The following is a 17,765-nucleotide window of genomic DNA, read 5'->3' as shown; positions in this document are numbered from 1 at the left end:
ATGCGTACTTAGCACTCATGGCGTTTAACGTGATTCTCTTTCAAAAGATCAACGACAACCGAACCTTTGTTGACAGTGCATCAAGGACAAAGCTTTTCTCTATCGGCTCGCGAAAGAATTAGAGCGAAATCTTTCGTTAACTGTCGGTAAAGTCACGCTCTTATACGTATGTATAGCATAGCTTTTGCCATTCAACTGCTTTCAATTCACGGTGACATTTCACAGAATATTTCATAGATCGTGGTGAATATTTCAACACAAATTGGTCTTTTGCCTTTACCCATTTGAGTACTTATCTCGTGTACATACTGTCTTGTAATTTGTGGGTCCCGAAATATCTTCCTTCTTCGCCTTTCCCCCGTTTATTTCTCCATTCACTTCTTTTAAGTGTATGACGTACAGACTTAGGCTACCCGCTGTCTATTTGCTGTTAGGGACAGGAAACGTAGTCCCAACCGTTTATTTCATTGTAACTTTCTTCTAAGAAAGTCACGGACGAGTATCTTTTGGTTTTCTGCCAGGGGCACGAAGGGGATTTAGCACTATTTTAATCCGCCGTCCACTTTTTCTAAGAGTACGGCAGACAAGGCTAAGGCCGACTGATTGTTCTCTAGTTTGCTACTAGGTACGTGGAACGCAAATGCAAACGCAATCCCAATCCCAAAATAATATACAAATAAAGTATATGAAATACCTTGTTAAAATAGTTGGAAAGTTTTAAAACTCTAAACCCAAGTTTTATTGCTTTCTTTGAGAAGAACTCTGGACCCCGAAGAGTACACCTTACAGTTGTACAAAAACAGCATCACACTTAAACTTTCCAAATTTCATAATTGGAATTCTTTGACAGAATATTTGACTTGGATTTCGAAAAACCAGTATTCGTTTACTTTCCAGAACTGTCAATGCATTACAATTTCTTTCCAAAGATCTTTCAATGTGATAGCGATAAAAAGTTTAAGTTTACTATTGTTTTGAAATTGTCCACTGCACTTTGATATTGAGGCCAGCCACCGTTGCAAAATTTTAAACGTTTTTGTTTCTGTCAAATGGACATCAATTTTGATCCTGCGTTTGTTTTTATACTAGTATTTTTTCCACAACTGCGAATGTATAAGTCAAAGTTCTGTCAAAGTGCAGTTGTTTGAATTAGAATTATAAAATATTTTATTTAATTAATAATTAATATATAGTACACTGATTAATATACCAATGAAAAGACGTAAGAGTACAGATTTTTGTATTTCAAAATTGGCACTACTGAAAGAAGATCTGTCAGAATAATTATAAACAAACAAACAAATCGAAGCAAATTTTGTGAAATTCAAAAGTTGAAATTAACTTAGCAAAAAACTAACTAAAACTAAATAAATGGACAACTTTCAAGAAGAAATACTAAGAAAAAATCTGAAAATTGAAATTCTATAAAAAAGTTCATTTAACAATTGCTTCAAGGAGGGGATGTGGTGTTAAAGCCAGCTTGAAGCTCGCCTCAATTCTATATATACCTGGACCGAGTTGAAATGAGCTTGATTTGCCTCGATTCTGGTCGGGGATCAGAATTTTTCATTGTTTAACACGAATCAAACTATCTCACTTGCACTTCATAAGAAACATCGAAACATCCTTTTCATTTTATAAAGTGCTGTCAAACTTAATCATTTTTAAATCTTCTTGTGCGATAAAAACACCAACAAGATTTATTTAATCTTAATAAAGAAACCTTTGGTGGAAACATAGCAAAACATAAATATCTTTTCTAATGTTTTTTCTGGCAAAATAAGCCCAGTTAGTCCATTTTCATTAACAAAACTAAAAAATATCAACAGTAATAGATTGATTTTTTTCCCCATTGAAAAACACACATGATTCGAAATACTCAACGAACACATCCATTTAGATACAAATGCAATATCAATCGTACCAACATTTGAGAACCAAATCTCATAAGATCCATTCGAGACTCGTATAAATGTCAAAAACCCATCCATATTAAGATTCTACTCTAACTGTTATCTGTGTTATTCATACTATGGATATTGTTTTTGTTATTCGTGTAAAATCCTACTATAGTGTGTATAGATTTTCCAACAAAACACGGGTATTATATAATTTATTACAACATATTCTTATAAACGTTTTTTAAATGTTCTTCTCTTTTTGACAACTCAACAATTGCATTCAAAATATTTTGATACATTTTTTATGACTATTTATTTCATTTACAAATATGATGTCCAGCTTTTCTACGAAGTGAACCGCACTGTATAACTTGTTAGTCTTGCAACACTTTTACCAACTTGTTTTATTTAATTTGTTTTCATTGATCTAGTTTCTTCAAGAAGATTTCTATACTTAAATCGTAAGAAATATTCTGTTATTCTGATGTATGCATATGTATTTGTATTTATTGTAAATTTTAATGTGTTTCTATTTTAATTTTAAACCCGATTCAAGAATTTATGCACCGATAACATTTGCCTCAATTCTTGTTCTAATGTTAGGGAATAATTTGTGGAATTTATTTGGTTTAAGTATATGCGCCATTGATACTGTGAGATTCGAATTTAAGATTCTTGGGATTACAAAAATTCCAGTGAAAGTTTAATGTAAGGTATACATAAATAAATTTATTCATCTAAGACTTTTCTTCATATACCCTGTAAATGCAATAACTTTACGTTGATTGACTTTTATCCCCACATAGCATTGATTTTTTTACTGTTCACACGTTGTCCACCTTAATGGAATGTGTGATGCATTTTGTTCTGTCAAATTTTAAATGTTTGACACAATCTTTGCTCAAGTGGTTCCGTAAAGTCACTTTTATTATTACAAATCAAATAGAAAATCGGAACCGGTCAAATAGAATTTGATTATATATATAAAAAGAAATTAATCAAGTTATAGCAAGTGATTTAAGAAATCTGAGAAATTTTACTTACTTTTATCTGAACTTATGACATAATGACGTATGCTACCACACTTTGCCTAGACATGTATAAGGCATTATTCTAAGTTGTTAAATAGATCTAGACCTGAATTTTTAAAATTGCTACGTCTAGAGGCCCTTTTGAATTGCAAAATGAATTTATCTAAATATAGGAACAAATTCAGTCTCAAGCTTTTTGACAGCTAAAGTAAAGAATGTTCCGTTCGAATTCTGTATCAATCGTTTATTCTGGTAGCGTTCACATTACTTTTTAGTGTTCATTTTATATAGGAATTTAAAAGTGGAAAATTTTTTTATATTTATTAATATTTCCTACAATAATTTATTATAATAAACGAGTCTTAATTTCTTGAATTTACTTTTTTCCATTTCAGATACCTTTATACATCAACAGAATTACGTGCCAAATCAATTCCATCCAATTTTGGACTTAAAATGCTGTGTCCGGTTGCTAATCGTTGTGCTTTTCCAAAATGCTTACTTCATTCGTTTCTAAGTGCAATGCTATTTATTTGAAGTGAATCAACAACAACAACAACACAAAAATATAAATCTTATTTATATCTTTTTCGATTCTTCACTGTCGTAAACGTCAAAGTGGTGGCTTTAAGTTGTGTCGATTGAATGCGAAGTGTTTAAGTGCGTGTTTAGATTTTTCAATTTGCCTCAATCCTTTTAAGTATAAATATATTATTATAATATATCTACCTAATTCAAAATAAAATAAATAAATTTCCAATAATAGCAATCATGAATAGGCAAGTAGTTAAATTCTTAGCGATACTCGTGGTTGTCTTTTTGTGTGCATTCAACTTTGTTTATGCACACGTCGCGTTAACCTATCCACCTGCGCGAAAATACGATTTGGATTTTTTAGATAATTCTCGAACCAAAGGACCATGTGGAATGCCAAAGGGTAAGTTAAAAAAATGTTTTTAAATTCAAAATAATAAAAATAAAAATCCACAAATATCCATCCACCTTAGATAAAAGGTATGCATCTAAATCTTAAGTAATTATTTGCACCTGGGAGTGGTGTTGCCTCCTGATATGAAGGCAAAAACCAAGAAACTCAAAGTGAGACAGGATGCAAATGAAAATCTAAAGAAAAGACTCCTACACCGTTATTTCCCCAGGATAGGTACTTTTGAAATTAATTGCCAGGTCTGGATTAAGGTTTTTTTTTTTTAAATGGGCCAAACAAACTGTTTCTAATCATCTGTTTTATAGTTCTTTAGAAGTTTTTAAATTTTTAATGGATAAAAAAAAATGTAAGATAAATTAAAAAAAAGGGGCTGGGATTCCGGCCACACTAATTATTTCCCATCCATGCCAGTCTGTCCACTATTCGAAAACTTCAAGAAAATATTAATAGCAATTCTTTAGCATTTCGTAAAAAGGCCTGAAGTCTAAAAATTTAAGTTTAGGGTTTTGATTTGGTGTGACGGCATTTCTTTGTCTCATTCGTTTCATACTACCAACTTGAGTCTAGAAAAACTGTTAAATTACGTATATCTTTAGTCTTAAACAATAGGACAGATAAAATTCTGTTTTTTTATTTGTATGAGATGACAAAATTTAAGGTCAATATCCTTCTTAATTCGTAAATACTTGAGTTGTAAAACATGTTTTTATTTTAGATTTTCGTTGTTGTAAATATTTGGCAACAATATTTTCCGTATAATAAATAAGTTAATTTCAAAATCTGTTTTTGGTAACGAGATTATTAGTCGAAAACCTTTTAGTTGCATTTTTCGAAAGAGCCTTTGTTTCGTTGGCTGAGCTGTTGAAACCTCATATCGTCCACGTCCATATCTTTCGATTTGGGATTTGGGCGGGACACATAAATGTCGCCATTTTCTTGAAATTTCATAAATTCTTGAAATGGAAAATTTGCTAAGTTTGCTGGACCGACCAGATATTTTTTTGTTTCCAAAGACATCATAAAGGAGATAAAGCGTTCCCTTGATATTCGAGCTTCCGCCATGTGCTGCGAAAACTGCGAAGTTGTCTATTAACTGTCCTTTAGTTATAAAGATGAAATCAAAATTTCTGCTGCTTTGTTAGGGCACATTACTTACTTAAGGTGGCGCTACAGTCCGATGCGGGCCTCAACAAACATGCGTCTCTAGCCAGCTCTGTCCCTAGCTAGCTGTCTCTAGATTCGCAAGCCAAGTTGGTTGAGGTCTTCACCCACCCGCGTGCTCCACCTGAATCACGGTCTTCCACTACTGCGAAGTCCCTCGGGATTAGTTTCGAAGACCTTCCCGATTGGAGCGTTGATGTCCATCCGCTATTTCAGCGCTGGTTCGTTGTCTGTGTTTATGGCGGTGCCTGTTGGACTAAGTCCTTAACTACCTCAAAGTTATAGCTGTCCATGGTGACGTTTTGTCCAAGACGTCATACTTCAATGCCCTTTTTTGATGACTTAGTCTTGCCCTTATTGACCACTAAACCCATTTAATTCGCTTACGTCGCAAAGCTCAAAAACTCTCCACTGACATCACGCTTTGATCTTCCAATTATATCAATATCATCTGCGTATCCGAGTAATTGGATGGACCTTTGGAAGATTGTGCCTCTAGTGTTGATGGTTGAGTTTTGCATAATTCTTTCCAGAACGATATTGAAGAAGTCGCATGACAGTGCATCGCCTTGTCTAAAACCTTTTTTTACATAAAATGCATCGGTGAGATCTTTTCCGAACTCGATAGAGCAGCGTGCATTCTTTGCTGTCATTCTGCACAAACGGATAAGTTTGACATCGATGCCAAAACTAGACATTGCTCTGTAGAGCTCTTCCCTATAGATGTTGTCTTACGCGGCTTTAAAATCGATAAAGAGATGGTGAGTACCGATTTGAAGCTCCTGGGTTTTTTTCAAGATCTGCCGTAGTGTGAATATTTGGTCGATAATGGACTTTCCTGGTCTAAAGCTGTTAAAGCATATTGCCAACATTTTTTCTTTAACAAAAGTATAAATTTTGTCTGCTACTACTACTCAGTTCTAAGGTCTTCGTATGTTGGGTCTAAGAACGATGCTACTAAACTTGGGCATGTACAATTTATTTTTGCGTTGATTTAACTTTTAAAGGATAAATCAATTTATATTCTCTCTTCTTCAGTTAATCCATTCGGCGAGATTTAACATTGATCACAAAAAGTCTTTTTTTTTGAGAAAAAAGTTTAATTGGATATTTATTCTTCGCTAAAAATGTAAGGACTGAAATTCATTTTCTTCACAGCTGATGCTTTTATGTTCAAAAGTTAAACAAATCGTTCCTCTGATTTGCGTACCAATTTCCAATGACAGATTTCTGTCAGTAAAAAATGTTCGATGGATTTCAATCAGGTATTTTTTTTCTCAAAGACAGATATTTTTAATGAACGCCAATTATGTAAACCAATGATAGCTATAATTGGTCCCTTAGTTCATTTTTAATTTTTCATTGAAAAAATCTATATTTAATGTACAGCTGATTGTTGATTTAAAATTTCGGAACAAAATCGTTTCACTGGAAGTGTTTCACTTTCTTTGTATTCCCACCTGTCAGTTTTACTTTCAATGATCAACTCTAATCTTAAATGTTTGATTCTAATTAGAAATTTGTGTTCAATCACAGACATTTTTAATGAAACCTTCATACGACAATCTTGTCATAAAAAATTTTAATGATGAGTTTCAATGATGAAATCCAAGGTTAGATATAAATAGGTCCTAACACTAAAATATCACTATATATTATATGATTTTACCAATCAATTTGACAGATAAATGTATATGTTCTATTCCAAAAAATTCCTGAAATGAATCCCGTCAAAAATGGTGAATTTAAATTCATTCACAACGAACAACGTTTTTGTAATTGGCCCTTACGCAAGATCAACTAAGGCCCAAAAGGAACTCATAAGACCCATTCCATCCCCTTTTATAAGAGTCAAACCAAGCCAAAGTACCAAACCAACCATGCTGTGTTTTATTGTGTCATTTATTGTTAAAAAATAAAATCCCAAAGTGACCGTTTAAGCGATTTGGGAAATACTGTAATTGAACTAGATTTGAATGGAACGCGTTTTTGTGTTTGTTTTTGTTGGGTTTATTTTAGTTATTGACTAGATTCGAAGAGATTTTAACGTCCGTGGGAACTATAGTGAGTCTGTAGGTATCGACAGACACACACTGGTCTGGTTATTGCATCAAACCAGATCGAGTACAGCTTTGGTCGTCATAAGAGTCTATGATCAAACAATCCAGGTCGTGTGGGATTTATTTATTTTTTTGAGATTGAAGTTGACCTGCATTTTGAATGCAGATAAGCTCGCACGTAATTAATGAAACACATGTACTATGTTATTATTCGACTTGATGTAGTATTGTTAAAAAAAGTCATTAAAAAGCTCATAGTTTATACTGACGACTTGCATTGCAAATATTGATATGATTTAATGTTTCTCACTCTGTTAAGACCCTAATAGTGCTTTGTAGGCTATGGGAGAAAATTCGTTTGGTTTTATAGTATTGCGGAACAAGTTGTGCAAGTAAAGTCTAGTTAGTTGACACATTGTGCAGCTATGCTATAATGCACCGATAAACTACTTTGGTGCTGGAGCAGCACTGGATGATACTTAATATTATGATCTAGTTCGTGATCTACGTGATATGGTGAGTTGTTCCTTATCAATTTATGAGGCTAGTTTTAGTGCCAAGAAAACAATATTTTGTTTTTAAATTGGCAGGAGTGAAATATGTGTACGAATATTTGCATATTTATTGCAACTTGAAAATAATGTCATAGTTTTCTCTGAGAGTTTTATTATTTTTGATGATGACAGATAGTATACAATACATACTTATATGCAAGTTTTGTAAGACAAAATTGTGTAAGTTAAAAATTTTGTAAGGACTTAAAATTTAAACAATTTTATAATTGACAGATTAGAGACTAGTTTATTTTTTCTGACAGTGTTAATGTTAATTATTAAGACACATGAGTTTTCACGCGTAATTGAAAAGTTTCCTAAAATAGTCAGAACTGGATTATAAAAAGTTTATATTTGACGTTGATTTTAACAATATGTATTATATGTAAATGAAATGGTACTCGTTGCGTTAATTGAACTTCTTTAAGATTTCTTCATTTTTAAGATTTAGCTTTTCTAAGTTTTCTGGTTCTCACAAAAGGACAGTTCATCCTTACACATCCAATCGCAAATATGTTTCTTCTTCTTAATTATTAGTAAAAGAACCGTAAGTCTTTCAATTCGTTTCTTTGCGAAAATGACTGTCACCTTCACTTTACTGTTAAACTATTAAAAAATGTCAAAAAACAACATTGGAATATACGAATTATTCCTCTCCAAAAAAAAACATTTTTGGGACTCAAGTCATTATTGAGAAAGAACAACTTTCAAATTTGTATGACATTTTCGATTGGAATAGTCAGACTTCGATCTTAAATTTGATCTGAAATATCATGGCCAAAGACACTCTATATAAAGATCGGAAACCAATCTGTCATTCTGGTTTGCCTACAAGCTGAAACGTCAACCACTATGCTAATATCAATTCCCCACTGTTAAAGTCAATTCACCACGAATGGATGAGAAATTCATGAAAGTCTTTGAAAAGTACTAAAATACGAAGAATGAATTGTGTAGTGCTTACCTGACCTAAAATGGAAAATTTTATTGCAACATTGGTTAAAAAGAAAAAAAAAAATTAAATCTAATGCTGAATATAGGGATAATAAAATAAAATTAATTAATATTGGGGAAGTATTTCGAACACATTTAGAGCTACCATACGTTTTCACAAATAAAAAAATACATTTGTATTGTAAAATAACCTTACAAGTAAACTTCTTTCTGAAACAAAATTCTTTGAGTGATTTCCGACAAAACAGTATATAATTTTCATTATTAATCAAAAGGAAACATAAAACCGTATTTATATATTATTTCAAAATTAAAAAAGGCAAATGTCATTTGGGTAGAATGAAAACGCTACTAGCGCTTTTGTAGGTTTATTGGAAATATGGAGGAAGTTTTGAAACTTGGTTTTTTAGACATCCTTTGAAAACTAAAATACTTGTTAATGGTGTTTTAAAATTAAATAAAATTTGTTCCACCACACCAAACAAACATACTATAGTAGATGGAATCTTTGTACAAATATAGATGGCGCCACCCAGTGGCTACGGCGAAATTAGCTATTGCATTTGTTTGATCATTTTTTATATCGCTCAAAATTACCAAGGTTGCAAATTTCAAAATTGGTTTTATGATAAAAAAAACTACAAGCTAAAATGATGACTTTTAGCTTATACTGTTTTAAAATGTTTATGTTATAAACTTTGACAGGGCAGCGCACAGAATTCTATGCTTTCTTATTATTAAACATCTTACAGAAATCATTAATTCGGGAACGTTTTTATAAGTTTAATAAAATCAACAAGAACAAAACAAGCACATAATTTAAGCTTTGTTTCATAACATGGGTGTATTATGTATCTATATTAAATAAGCAATAATGAAAACAATACCCACGAAATCTTCTACAAGGAAAATACGTCAAATCATGTCCGGGAACGTTCCCAAATTGACCGTTCATGAAATGACGACTTCTAATAAGAGCGCCCTTTGACTATACGGCCGCCATCTTAAATACAATCTGACTTTGTCGATATGAACATATTTGAGGTTTTTTTTGTTATTTTGAGTCGTAAAAAAAGAATTTCATCAATAATTAAATGTAATAAATGATAAAATGATGAAATGACTTGTATGTTATTTGCATTTTACAGTTAAAAATTAATAATCTTTTAGTATCCTTTCTATAACTAGATTTTGTGAATAAAATACGGCGATTAAGTAATGACCGAGCTAAATACCCTACATTTTAACAATAAATCGCTGGCAAATCCAATTTTGCACCTTGATGATTTTAGGCCATATGTCAATTCCTAGAGGGCTTTCTGATTGAAAGTGGCAAGCAATTCTTAAATTGTAACTTCACTACATTTCAAAGTGTGTACTGAGTATAATACACTTTCCTTTTTTTTTTTTAATTTAAAATGTAATATAAAGACTTCTGATCCAGGTAAAATTGTACGTTCCAAAAATTATCTTTTTTGAATGTTCTTATAGTTTTTTTTTTTAATTTACTGTTTCATTGACTATTTCATAAAAGGTATTTTGGTATTGATAATTACAAAAAAGTGAGAAAGTTTTAACAATTTAAGTTAAGTTTTCAAATAAAAACAAAAAACACATGAAAGTGTAACATCACCTGAATTAAATCAATTCAAAACACATTTCACCATAACATTAAATGTGAAATCTTCACCACAGCAATTTAATAAAAAAAAACAACTACATCTGTCAAAACAAGTAAATACACCGCATGAAATTGTTGTTGGATTTCACATTATTCATGAACCTAATGCCAAAACTACAAATACAACAATGTAAACAAATGGGTGTTGGAGGGTGTAACGTACGAAAGATTCCGGTCTTAATATGGAGTGTCTTTGGTCATGCCTATGGTGAATTTTGTAAAACAGGGTGTCAGTATATTCTGTGATTTTTGTAAACACTTTTCCTAGAAAAAAAGTTGATATTTTTCCACTTTAGTAATTCTCTTAATTTATAGATTGTTCTCAATATTGAAATTCAAAAATTACATAAACGTACCTTGCTTTTTTTAAATAATTAAGTTTTATTCTGGAAGTCCACTTTTTTACATCTTTACAACTTTAGCAGGAAATGTTAAAAAAGCAAAGCTTTTACCTGAACAAGCCCTGAATTCCGCTTTTTTGTTTTAGTATCTTATATCATACTTATCCAATCAAAATTTGTTACCACATCAAAACTAGTACAAGCTTTTGCTAACAGCTTTTTTGGCGATTAATTAATTCTATTCCTTTCACTGAAGGGTCATTTGCTCTAAAAACCATTGTGTGACATTTTTGTATCTGATGAATAATTTCATTGCCTTCTAAAGTCATACTGTTATTGTAAGCTGTAGTTGCATTATTAAACACACAAACTGAATTATCAATATCTATGTAAGTTTTCCAATAAATTAACTAATCCGTTTTCATCTAGGCTTATTACATAAGTGTTAAGTGTGGTCGTTCCTTTGCGATACTAGGTTGCACATATCAAGTCATTATGAGATCTTTTATACATACGTTGCGACGTCGTTGATCGTCGTAAAAAAGTAACCTGAAAACGGATGTAACGCCATAATCATACACTATATCTTATACTGATCTAATTAACCGATCTATAAATATTATAACGACTTAGATTGATTTCTATAGTTTGTAAGTCTTCGTTCCATGTTGGAAATTCATTCCTCAATTAGTAGATATATTTTTTTATAACTAAAATGGAGTGATTCTTCTCAAACAACACAATTGAATCATTAGCCTTTTTAAAATTAATGACATTGGTTAAAGGTTATACACGAGTCACAGAAACATGTGAGTCACAATCTATATATTCTATACTACTTGTATTTATAAATCTTATTATAAACCTTACCCCCAATATCTCAAGTTGCCTCTTAGTAGTATTCTGTTACATGCAAATTAATTTGCCTACCTTGAACTGGTATGTTCATCGTCACAGTCTTCCAGTAGTCGTCAATAAATACAACTACTGACCAGTTTTCGAAATGCTTGCTCGAATGCACACCTTTGCCCCTAGAGAGCCTACTACAGAAACGAGCAACTACGATGAGGCACGCGGGCGACATTTCATCATTTTCATAGCAAAGCTGATGGTGTACAATGGGACAGAATGGCTTTAAAATTGGCAATAAATCAGATTAAAGCCAGTGGCGTAATTTGGAGGTCTGTCGAACTCATGACACACAAATCTGCACAGGTGTCAGAAATTAAAAACGCCTGTTCGAAGAGATGTCTGTCATTGTTGTAACATGCGTCAGAATGAAAAATAAAAGCAAACTATCCACCATTTTATTGTTGTTGACAGTTGTGCGAAACAACATTCTAATGACACACATTTCCTACATTAAATCTCGTGTTGGATAGGGCATCCCGGATGGTGGTTTTTTTGGACACCTTTTTGAATAAGTTGCGTACCTAAATTGAGATACATAGCTGGAAAAAAAAATAAAATTAACTTTAAGCTGTTCACACAAATCACACAAACATTTAGACTTCGAGGTCCAAAATTATTGTAAAACAAAGTCTTCAATTGATAGTTTAATAACACACTGATTTTTTATTAAAAAACATACATTTCCAGCCTCGTTCAAATTTAATCCTAATTTAAAACTTTTCAACATTATTAAAGTTTAATAGTACCATAAAGTTCTAAGCACAGTAACACAAAATTCAAAACTATCTTTAAACATATACAAAATTGTATTTTCAATGGTTTTGGTTAAAAACTATTCACAAATATTTCGAAAATACGTCTACTGAATCTTGCACATGAGCTAGAAACTGCAAACTGAGGATGTTCGCATATTTTGACTTTTATTTCACATGAGCTTTATTTCTATTCACAGACAGCGACGAATTGTCTATTTATAATTACCCTTTTCAACAAACAAAACAAAAGTGATATAATTTTGAGGTTAAGTTGAGTGCGAACAATTTATTCATTGCGATGTGAATGGTATGTGGAAAGCGAATACAGTTTGACAGTTCGTAGCAATCACACTGCAATTCTTTACTACCAGATTGTTTTAAAAATTGTCTTGTTTTAGAGAACAAAATGCAAATTTTATTATCCTAACATAAGTGTCAATTGGTTTCTTATAATTCAAATGTGTTTTTGTTTGAAATTGACTTTTTGAAATGTGGTAAATCACGTTTGTTCGTCCATGCGTTGTTCGCTCTCATGTGCAAGGCCCTTAATATGATATGTTTGACACTTTCTTACCGACGCTTACCACTTGATAGTGTTTGCAGCTGCGACTCAGTTTCCATGACAATTGTAGAATTTTAGCCAATGGAATAATTTATAGGTCTGTCAAACTCATTTCACACAAATCTGCACAAGTGTCATACATTCATAATGCTGGTTCAGGAGAAATGTCAGCGTCGCTACATGCGTCAAAATGAAAAATGACAGCAATTTATCCGACATTTTGATGTTGTTTCATGTGGTTCACCATTCAGGCAGAGATGTCGCAGGAGCAGAAAAACTCTCGAGCTTTTAAATGCAAAATTTTTAACGTTTTATTAGTTATTACTTATTAGCAACTGAGAGTTGGATGCATTTACACAAAGATCGAAACGATTTTTAACTCAATAACTAAAAATGTAGTTATTCATATTTTTGGTCGAAAGTGTTCAGCTTTTTCAAACCACATGGGTAAAATGAGATGTTTGACATTTTTTGAGAGCTGTTAGTTGACACTTTCTTCAGCAACGACTGCAACTTTGATTCCAATTGTAGAACTCTCCTATTGTGTAAAACATGAATGGAATTATGGACAGACAAAATACTTGTTAGATTTTTGCATATTCAACACAAAATTCTACAGATTGCATATTATTTGATTTTTTGTTACTTTTCAGGATGTTCAAGCCCCATTGTATTACGACGAGCTAGTAGCCAACGGCTATAGATGCTCGTTCGGTTGCGGATCAAAAATTGATCTTGTGACGTAATATGCACACCTGATGGCCGTTTGCTTAGCTTCGAAAGCCAACAATCTTACCAAACGACATTCTTTTACGTCCACGTATATGTATGTAGTATATTTTTATGTATGTGGTAAAAAGCTATGTATATACATATATAAATGCTAAAGTATGTTTATTTTTCAGCAGAAAATACTCGTTCATAAGTTTTGAACACGCTCCCAAACTAGCAGAGATGGGAATTTTATTATTTTTTAATTTTTTTTTTTAAGTAATTCTTTAGCAATGTGCATGGTTTTGTGATAGCCAAACATTATTCATATACATGTGTTCATATAAACATGCAGCATTTTCACTTCCACACATTTATAACACTTGTTTTTCAATTATTATTATGTCCCATATATCTGTAGATACATTATATGAAAATATAAAGTAAAAAATACTGCAGTGGAATTTATGGATTTTTTGCGAAACAGTGATGCAGATTTATGACAGTTGTTGCAGCGGAAAAACTTAGACATAAGACATACTACTTAGTCAGTAGTTAATTTCACAAGATTATTATACAAGTTGGTGTTGTTTTATTATTTTGTTACCAGAACCGCTAAAGTATTCTAGCAAGTTCAAGATGGAGATGTTAATCGCTTAATGCGCACGTGTTCACTCAATGTTAGTTTGATTTAATAGCAAATTGGTAAATTCTGAAAGATTCACATCTCAAAGTCAACAAATTTGAAAGATTGATGGACTTACATTAAAAATTCTGTTTTTTTTTATATGTTTGGATTAATGAAAAATAACTCAATAATTTATTCTGAAGGGAATATATAAAGCAGATTAAGCAATGCATAAAAGTTTGACATTGGAAAAAATGATCTTATACTATATCAAAAATTTATTCGTTCAGGTGATTCTTCAAAATAATAGCGAAGGTATTTAAAGAAAAACAGATTTTCAACCATTCTTTTTTCGATATTGGTATTATTTATTATATGAGGATTAAGAACAACACAAAATAAATTAGTACAAACTTCATGAAGAAAAAAAATGCAACAAATTAGACAAAGTAGGCAATCATAGGTCAAAAAATTGCACGTACAGTGATACAAAACTTAATTATATACATGCACTATTGTGCAATACCTAAGCAACCATTTTGATTTTGCATTTCAAAATTGGTTTTTCGATTCTTTCGATATTAAATAAATTACGCAATTTATGTGATATTGTAGGTTTATGTTCAAAGATTGTATTTTTATCATTCATTGTGAAATTTTAATGTCCAAACTTAAGCAACTTCGTTTCCACTGTAAGAGAATTTTTGATAACGGGGCTTTTACAGTTAAATTTCTCATAGAATGCAATCAACAAGAGTGTAACAAATGTCATTTATTAGTTTGGATCGATTAAGGCCCAGCTTCGTTTTGTTTTTCGATAAGTTCCGAAATAAGTACGATTCCAACTTTAAAATCAAAATAATTAATGAGTATAATCGTGGGACATCACAAATTTTAGTTTCCAAGAAATATAATATTAATAAGTCAATTAAACAACAAAATTTTAGAGGTCGACGGCGTAAAACAACAAGAAGAACCGAAAGACAAATTTGTAACATAATACAAAAAACTTTCATCAGCTCAAAGGAAGTAGTACACTCATTAAATCTTAATATTGATGCAAGCACTGTGCGAAGACGTGCCCTAGAAAATGACCTTCGAAGTTACAGGCCATGCAAAAAACCGTTGCTTACAAAAAAACATTTTAAAAAAAGGTTGTGTTTCAGTCTTATGATAGTAACTCAATTTAAGTATTAAATTAAATTTTTAACTTATTTAAAATAATTAGATTAGATTTTGCAAAAAATTATCACCAATGGTCCGTTGAGAAATGGAAAACGGTACTTTTTAGCGATGAATTAAAGTTTAATTTGATACAGTCAGATGGAATATGTCACTTGCGAAGAGGTAAGGGTCAACGGCTCAATCCAAGATACTGCAATGTCACAGTAAAACATGGGGGTGGCAGTGTGATGATTTTGACCTGTTTCTCAGGATATGGACAAGGTCCTTTCCATCAAATTGAAGGAATAATGGACAAATTAGAATATAAACGTATTCTGGCAGATGTTACCATATTCCGATTGGAATATGCCTCTTCGATGGGTGTTTCAACATGACAACGATCCGAAACACACATCGAAGCTGGTTAAAAAGTGGATTGAAGACAATGGGATTCAAGTTCTTGATTGGCCGTCACAATCACTCGACTTGAATCCCATTGAAAATCTTTTTGGGATTCTCAAAAATCGAGTAGCTCGGCAACGCTTCCAATCCAAGGCGGTGCTCTTTAAACCTTTACAAGAACAATGGAAAAATATACCACAAGATGTCATCTCTAATTTAATAGCCTTAATGCCGAGAAGATGTGCTGAAGTCCTAAGAAATAAGGGAAACTATACAAAGTATTGAATAGTTGCTTATGTTTTGAACATGCGAAATCGTTGAATTTTTTGTTATTTTATTTTTAGAAAATGTTTATAATGTTATTATGTTAATAAAAGATAAAAACAAGATACATAAAAATAAAACTATAAATCCACATAAATTATTATATAGTTATTTTTTTATTATCCAAAGCATGGGGAAAACAATATTGAAATGCAAATTCGAAATGGTTGCTTAGGTTTTGCACAATACTGTATGTATATGTAAGTTTTAGTAGCGAATGTGATAAGTTTTTGCTTTTATAACATCCTTAAGGCGATTCTTCATAGAGAGAACTAGTTTTGAAGTGACATCCGGCGAAATTGTTAAGCGATATTCCAACATTTGCTTGAATGTCAGCAGCTATTTAAGGAGCACTTTACTTGGGATCAGCCTTTACCATTCTTTCAATTTTTTGTTCCATATGAACGTCTAAAATTTTTTTTCAACCTCTTCCTAGGGCCACTTCAAAGCTTTTATTTTTCAAATTATTTTTTAATACATATTAAACTGTAGACTTTGGTCTACCAATAGTTGACGATATCTCAGCATAACTTTTTCCGTCGTTTCTTAGTTTAAAAATCAGTTTTCTTACTTCAAGAGGTACTTTTTTATGAGAAGCCTCCATTTTCAAATTAACCTTCGGAAAATAAAAAAAAAAAAAAAACAATTGAAAAGATCAAAAACGTACTGAGCCTAGATCTCTCAATATCATTACAGTACACAATTTACATTTCAAAAAGAACCGTTATTTCCAATTTGTTAGAGAAGAGAGCAGTGTACAAACATTTGTTTGATGTACGAGCAATTTGTTGACATTCCTGGCAAAATTCTACTTACGGTAAAAAAAAACATGTGGCAAAGCTCGAACATTTTGTTGCATTTCCTATTATGTATTATTATTTTATCAAATAAAGTCAATAGGCTCAGATTTGTGGTAGGAAGTTCATAGTGTAAGGGAAAACATTTATTTTCAATTGTTGTACGTGCAATTTTTTGATGTAGAGTAAATATTTTCCCGTTACGAGATATTGGAACTCTGAAAATTTTTAATGTTGTTCCTTTACAAACATACAGCGGTTTTCCAATAAGCAGATTCATTTTGAATTGTCCTCTATTTTTACAGATGTCAGATTTTGACATTTAACAAATTAAAGCTACTCTAACACTAAAAATTAAACGATGAACTCTTCTAAAACGTAGAATGAAATAAAAGTTAAATTGGCAGCACTCTTATTATTATTTTACTAAAATTTCAATTATTCTTTTTCTGTCTAAACTAAGCAAACAATTTATGTTTTATTTCTGAAATTAAAGTTCAATAATTGATTACCTTGTCTCTGATTCAGTACCTTTATAATAAATACTGAATTTTAAACCAATGCAATTTCTAAAGTTAGTAAAAAGTCGTAAGATAACCTTGCTAAATCGGTTGTGTTTTTCTTATAAAAAAATCTTCAAGGTCACAAAGTGAATTGTGTTGTTTCAAAAATTAAATTCAACTAATCATTTTTCTTTATTGTTAAATTATCCGAATGTCTTAATGCAGAAGCAGAGTGCATGCAGCATGGAGAATTTGTTTTTATTGCAATACAAATATAAATACCTCAACTGTGACAAATGGCTATGTGTTAATTTTTAGATGGAATTCTTAGTTAATAAATTGATGAAATTGCCCTTTAATGCTTCAACAGTTATTACT

The 17,765-nt window shown here is 31.6% G+C and overlaps 1 protein-coding gene across 6 annotated transcripts in view; it reads left to right on the top strand.

Moving 5' to 3' along the window:
- The window catches only part of LOC129951878 (uncharacterized), a 137,932-nt gene that overhangs the window by 34,161 nt on the left and 86,006 nt on the right, over window positions 1-17,765 (top strand). For all 6 annotated transcript variants that reach the window (XR_008782248.1, XM_056064229.1, XM_056064231.1 and 3 more), the window contains exon 2: window positions 3,328-3,869. Coding sequence is in view for 5 of the 6 variants with exons in the window: in XM_056064229.1 (XP_055920204.1) it covers window positions 3,704-3,869 (166 nt within the window). In the remaining variant the exon portion in view is untranslated. The remainder of the gene's footprint in view (window positions 1-3,327; window positions 3,870-17,765) is intronic.

This window comes from Eupeodes corollae, chromosome 3 (assembly GCF_945859685.1).
Source record: "Eupeodes corollae chromosome 3, idEupCoro1.1, whole genome shotgun sequence".
NCBI classification, from domain to species: Eukaryota; Metazoa; Arthropoda; class Insecta; order Diptera; family Syrphidae; genus Eupeodes; species Eupeodes corollae.
Note: the sequence above shows the minus strand (reverse complement) of the source record. Positions and strands in the feature narration are given on the sequence as shown.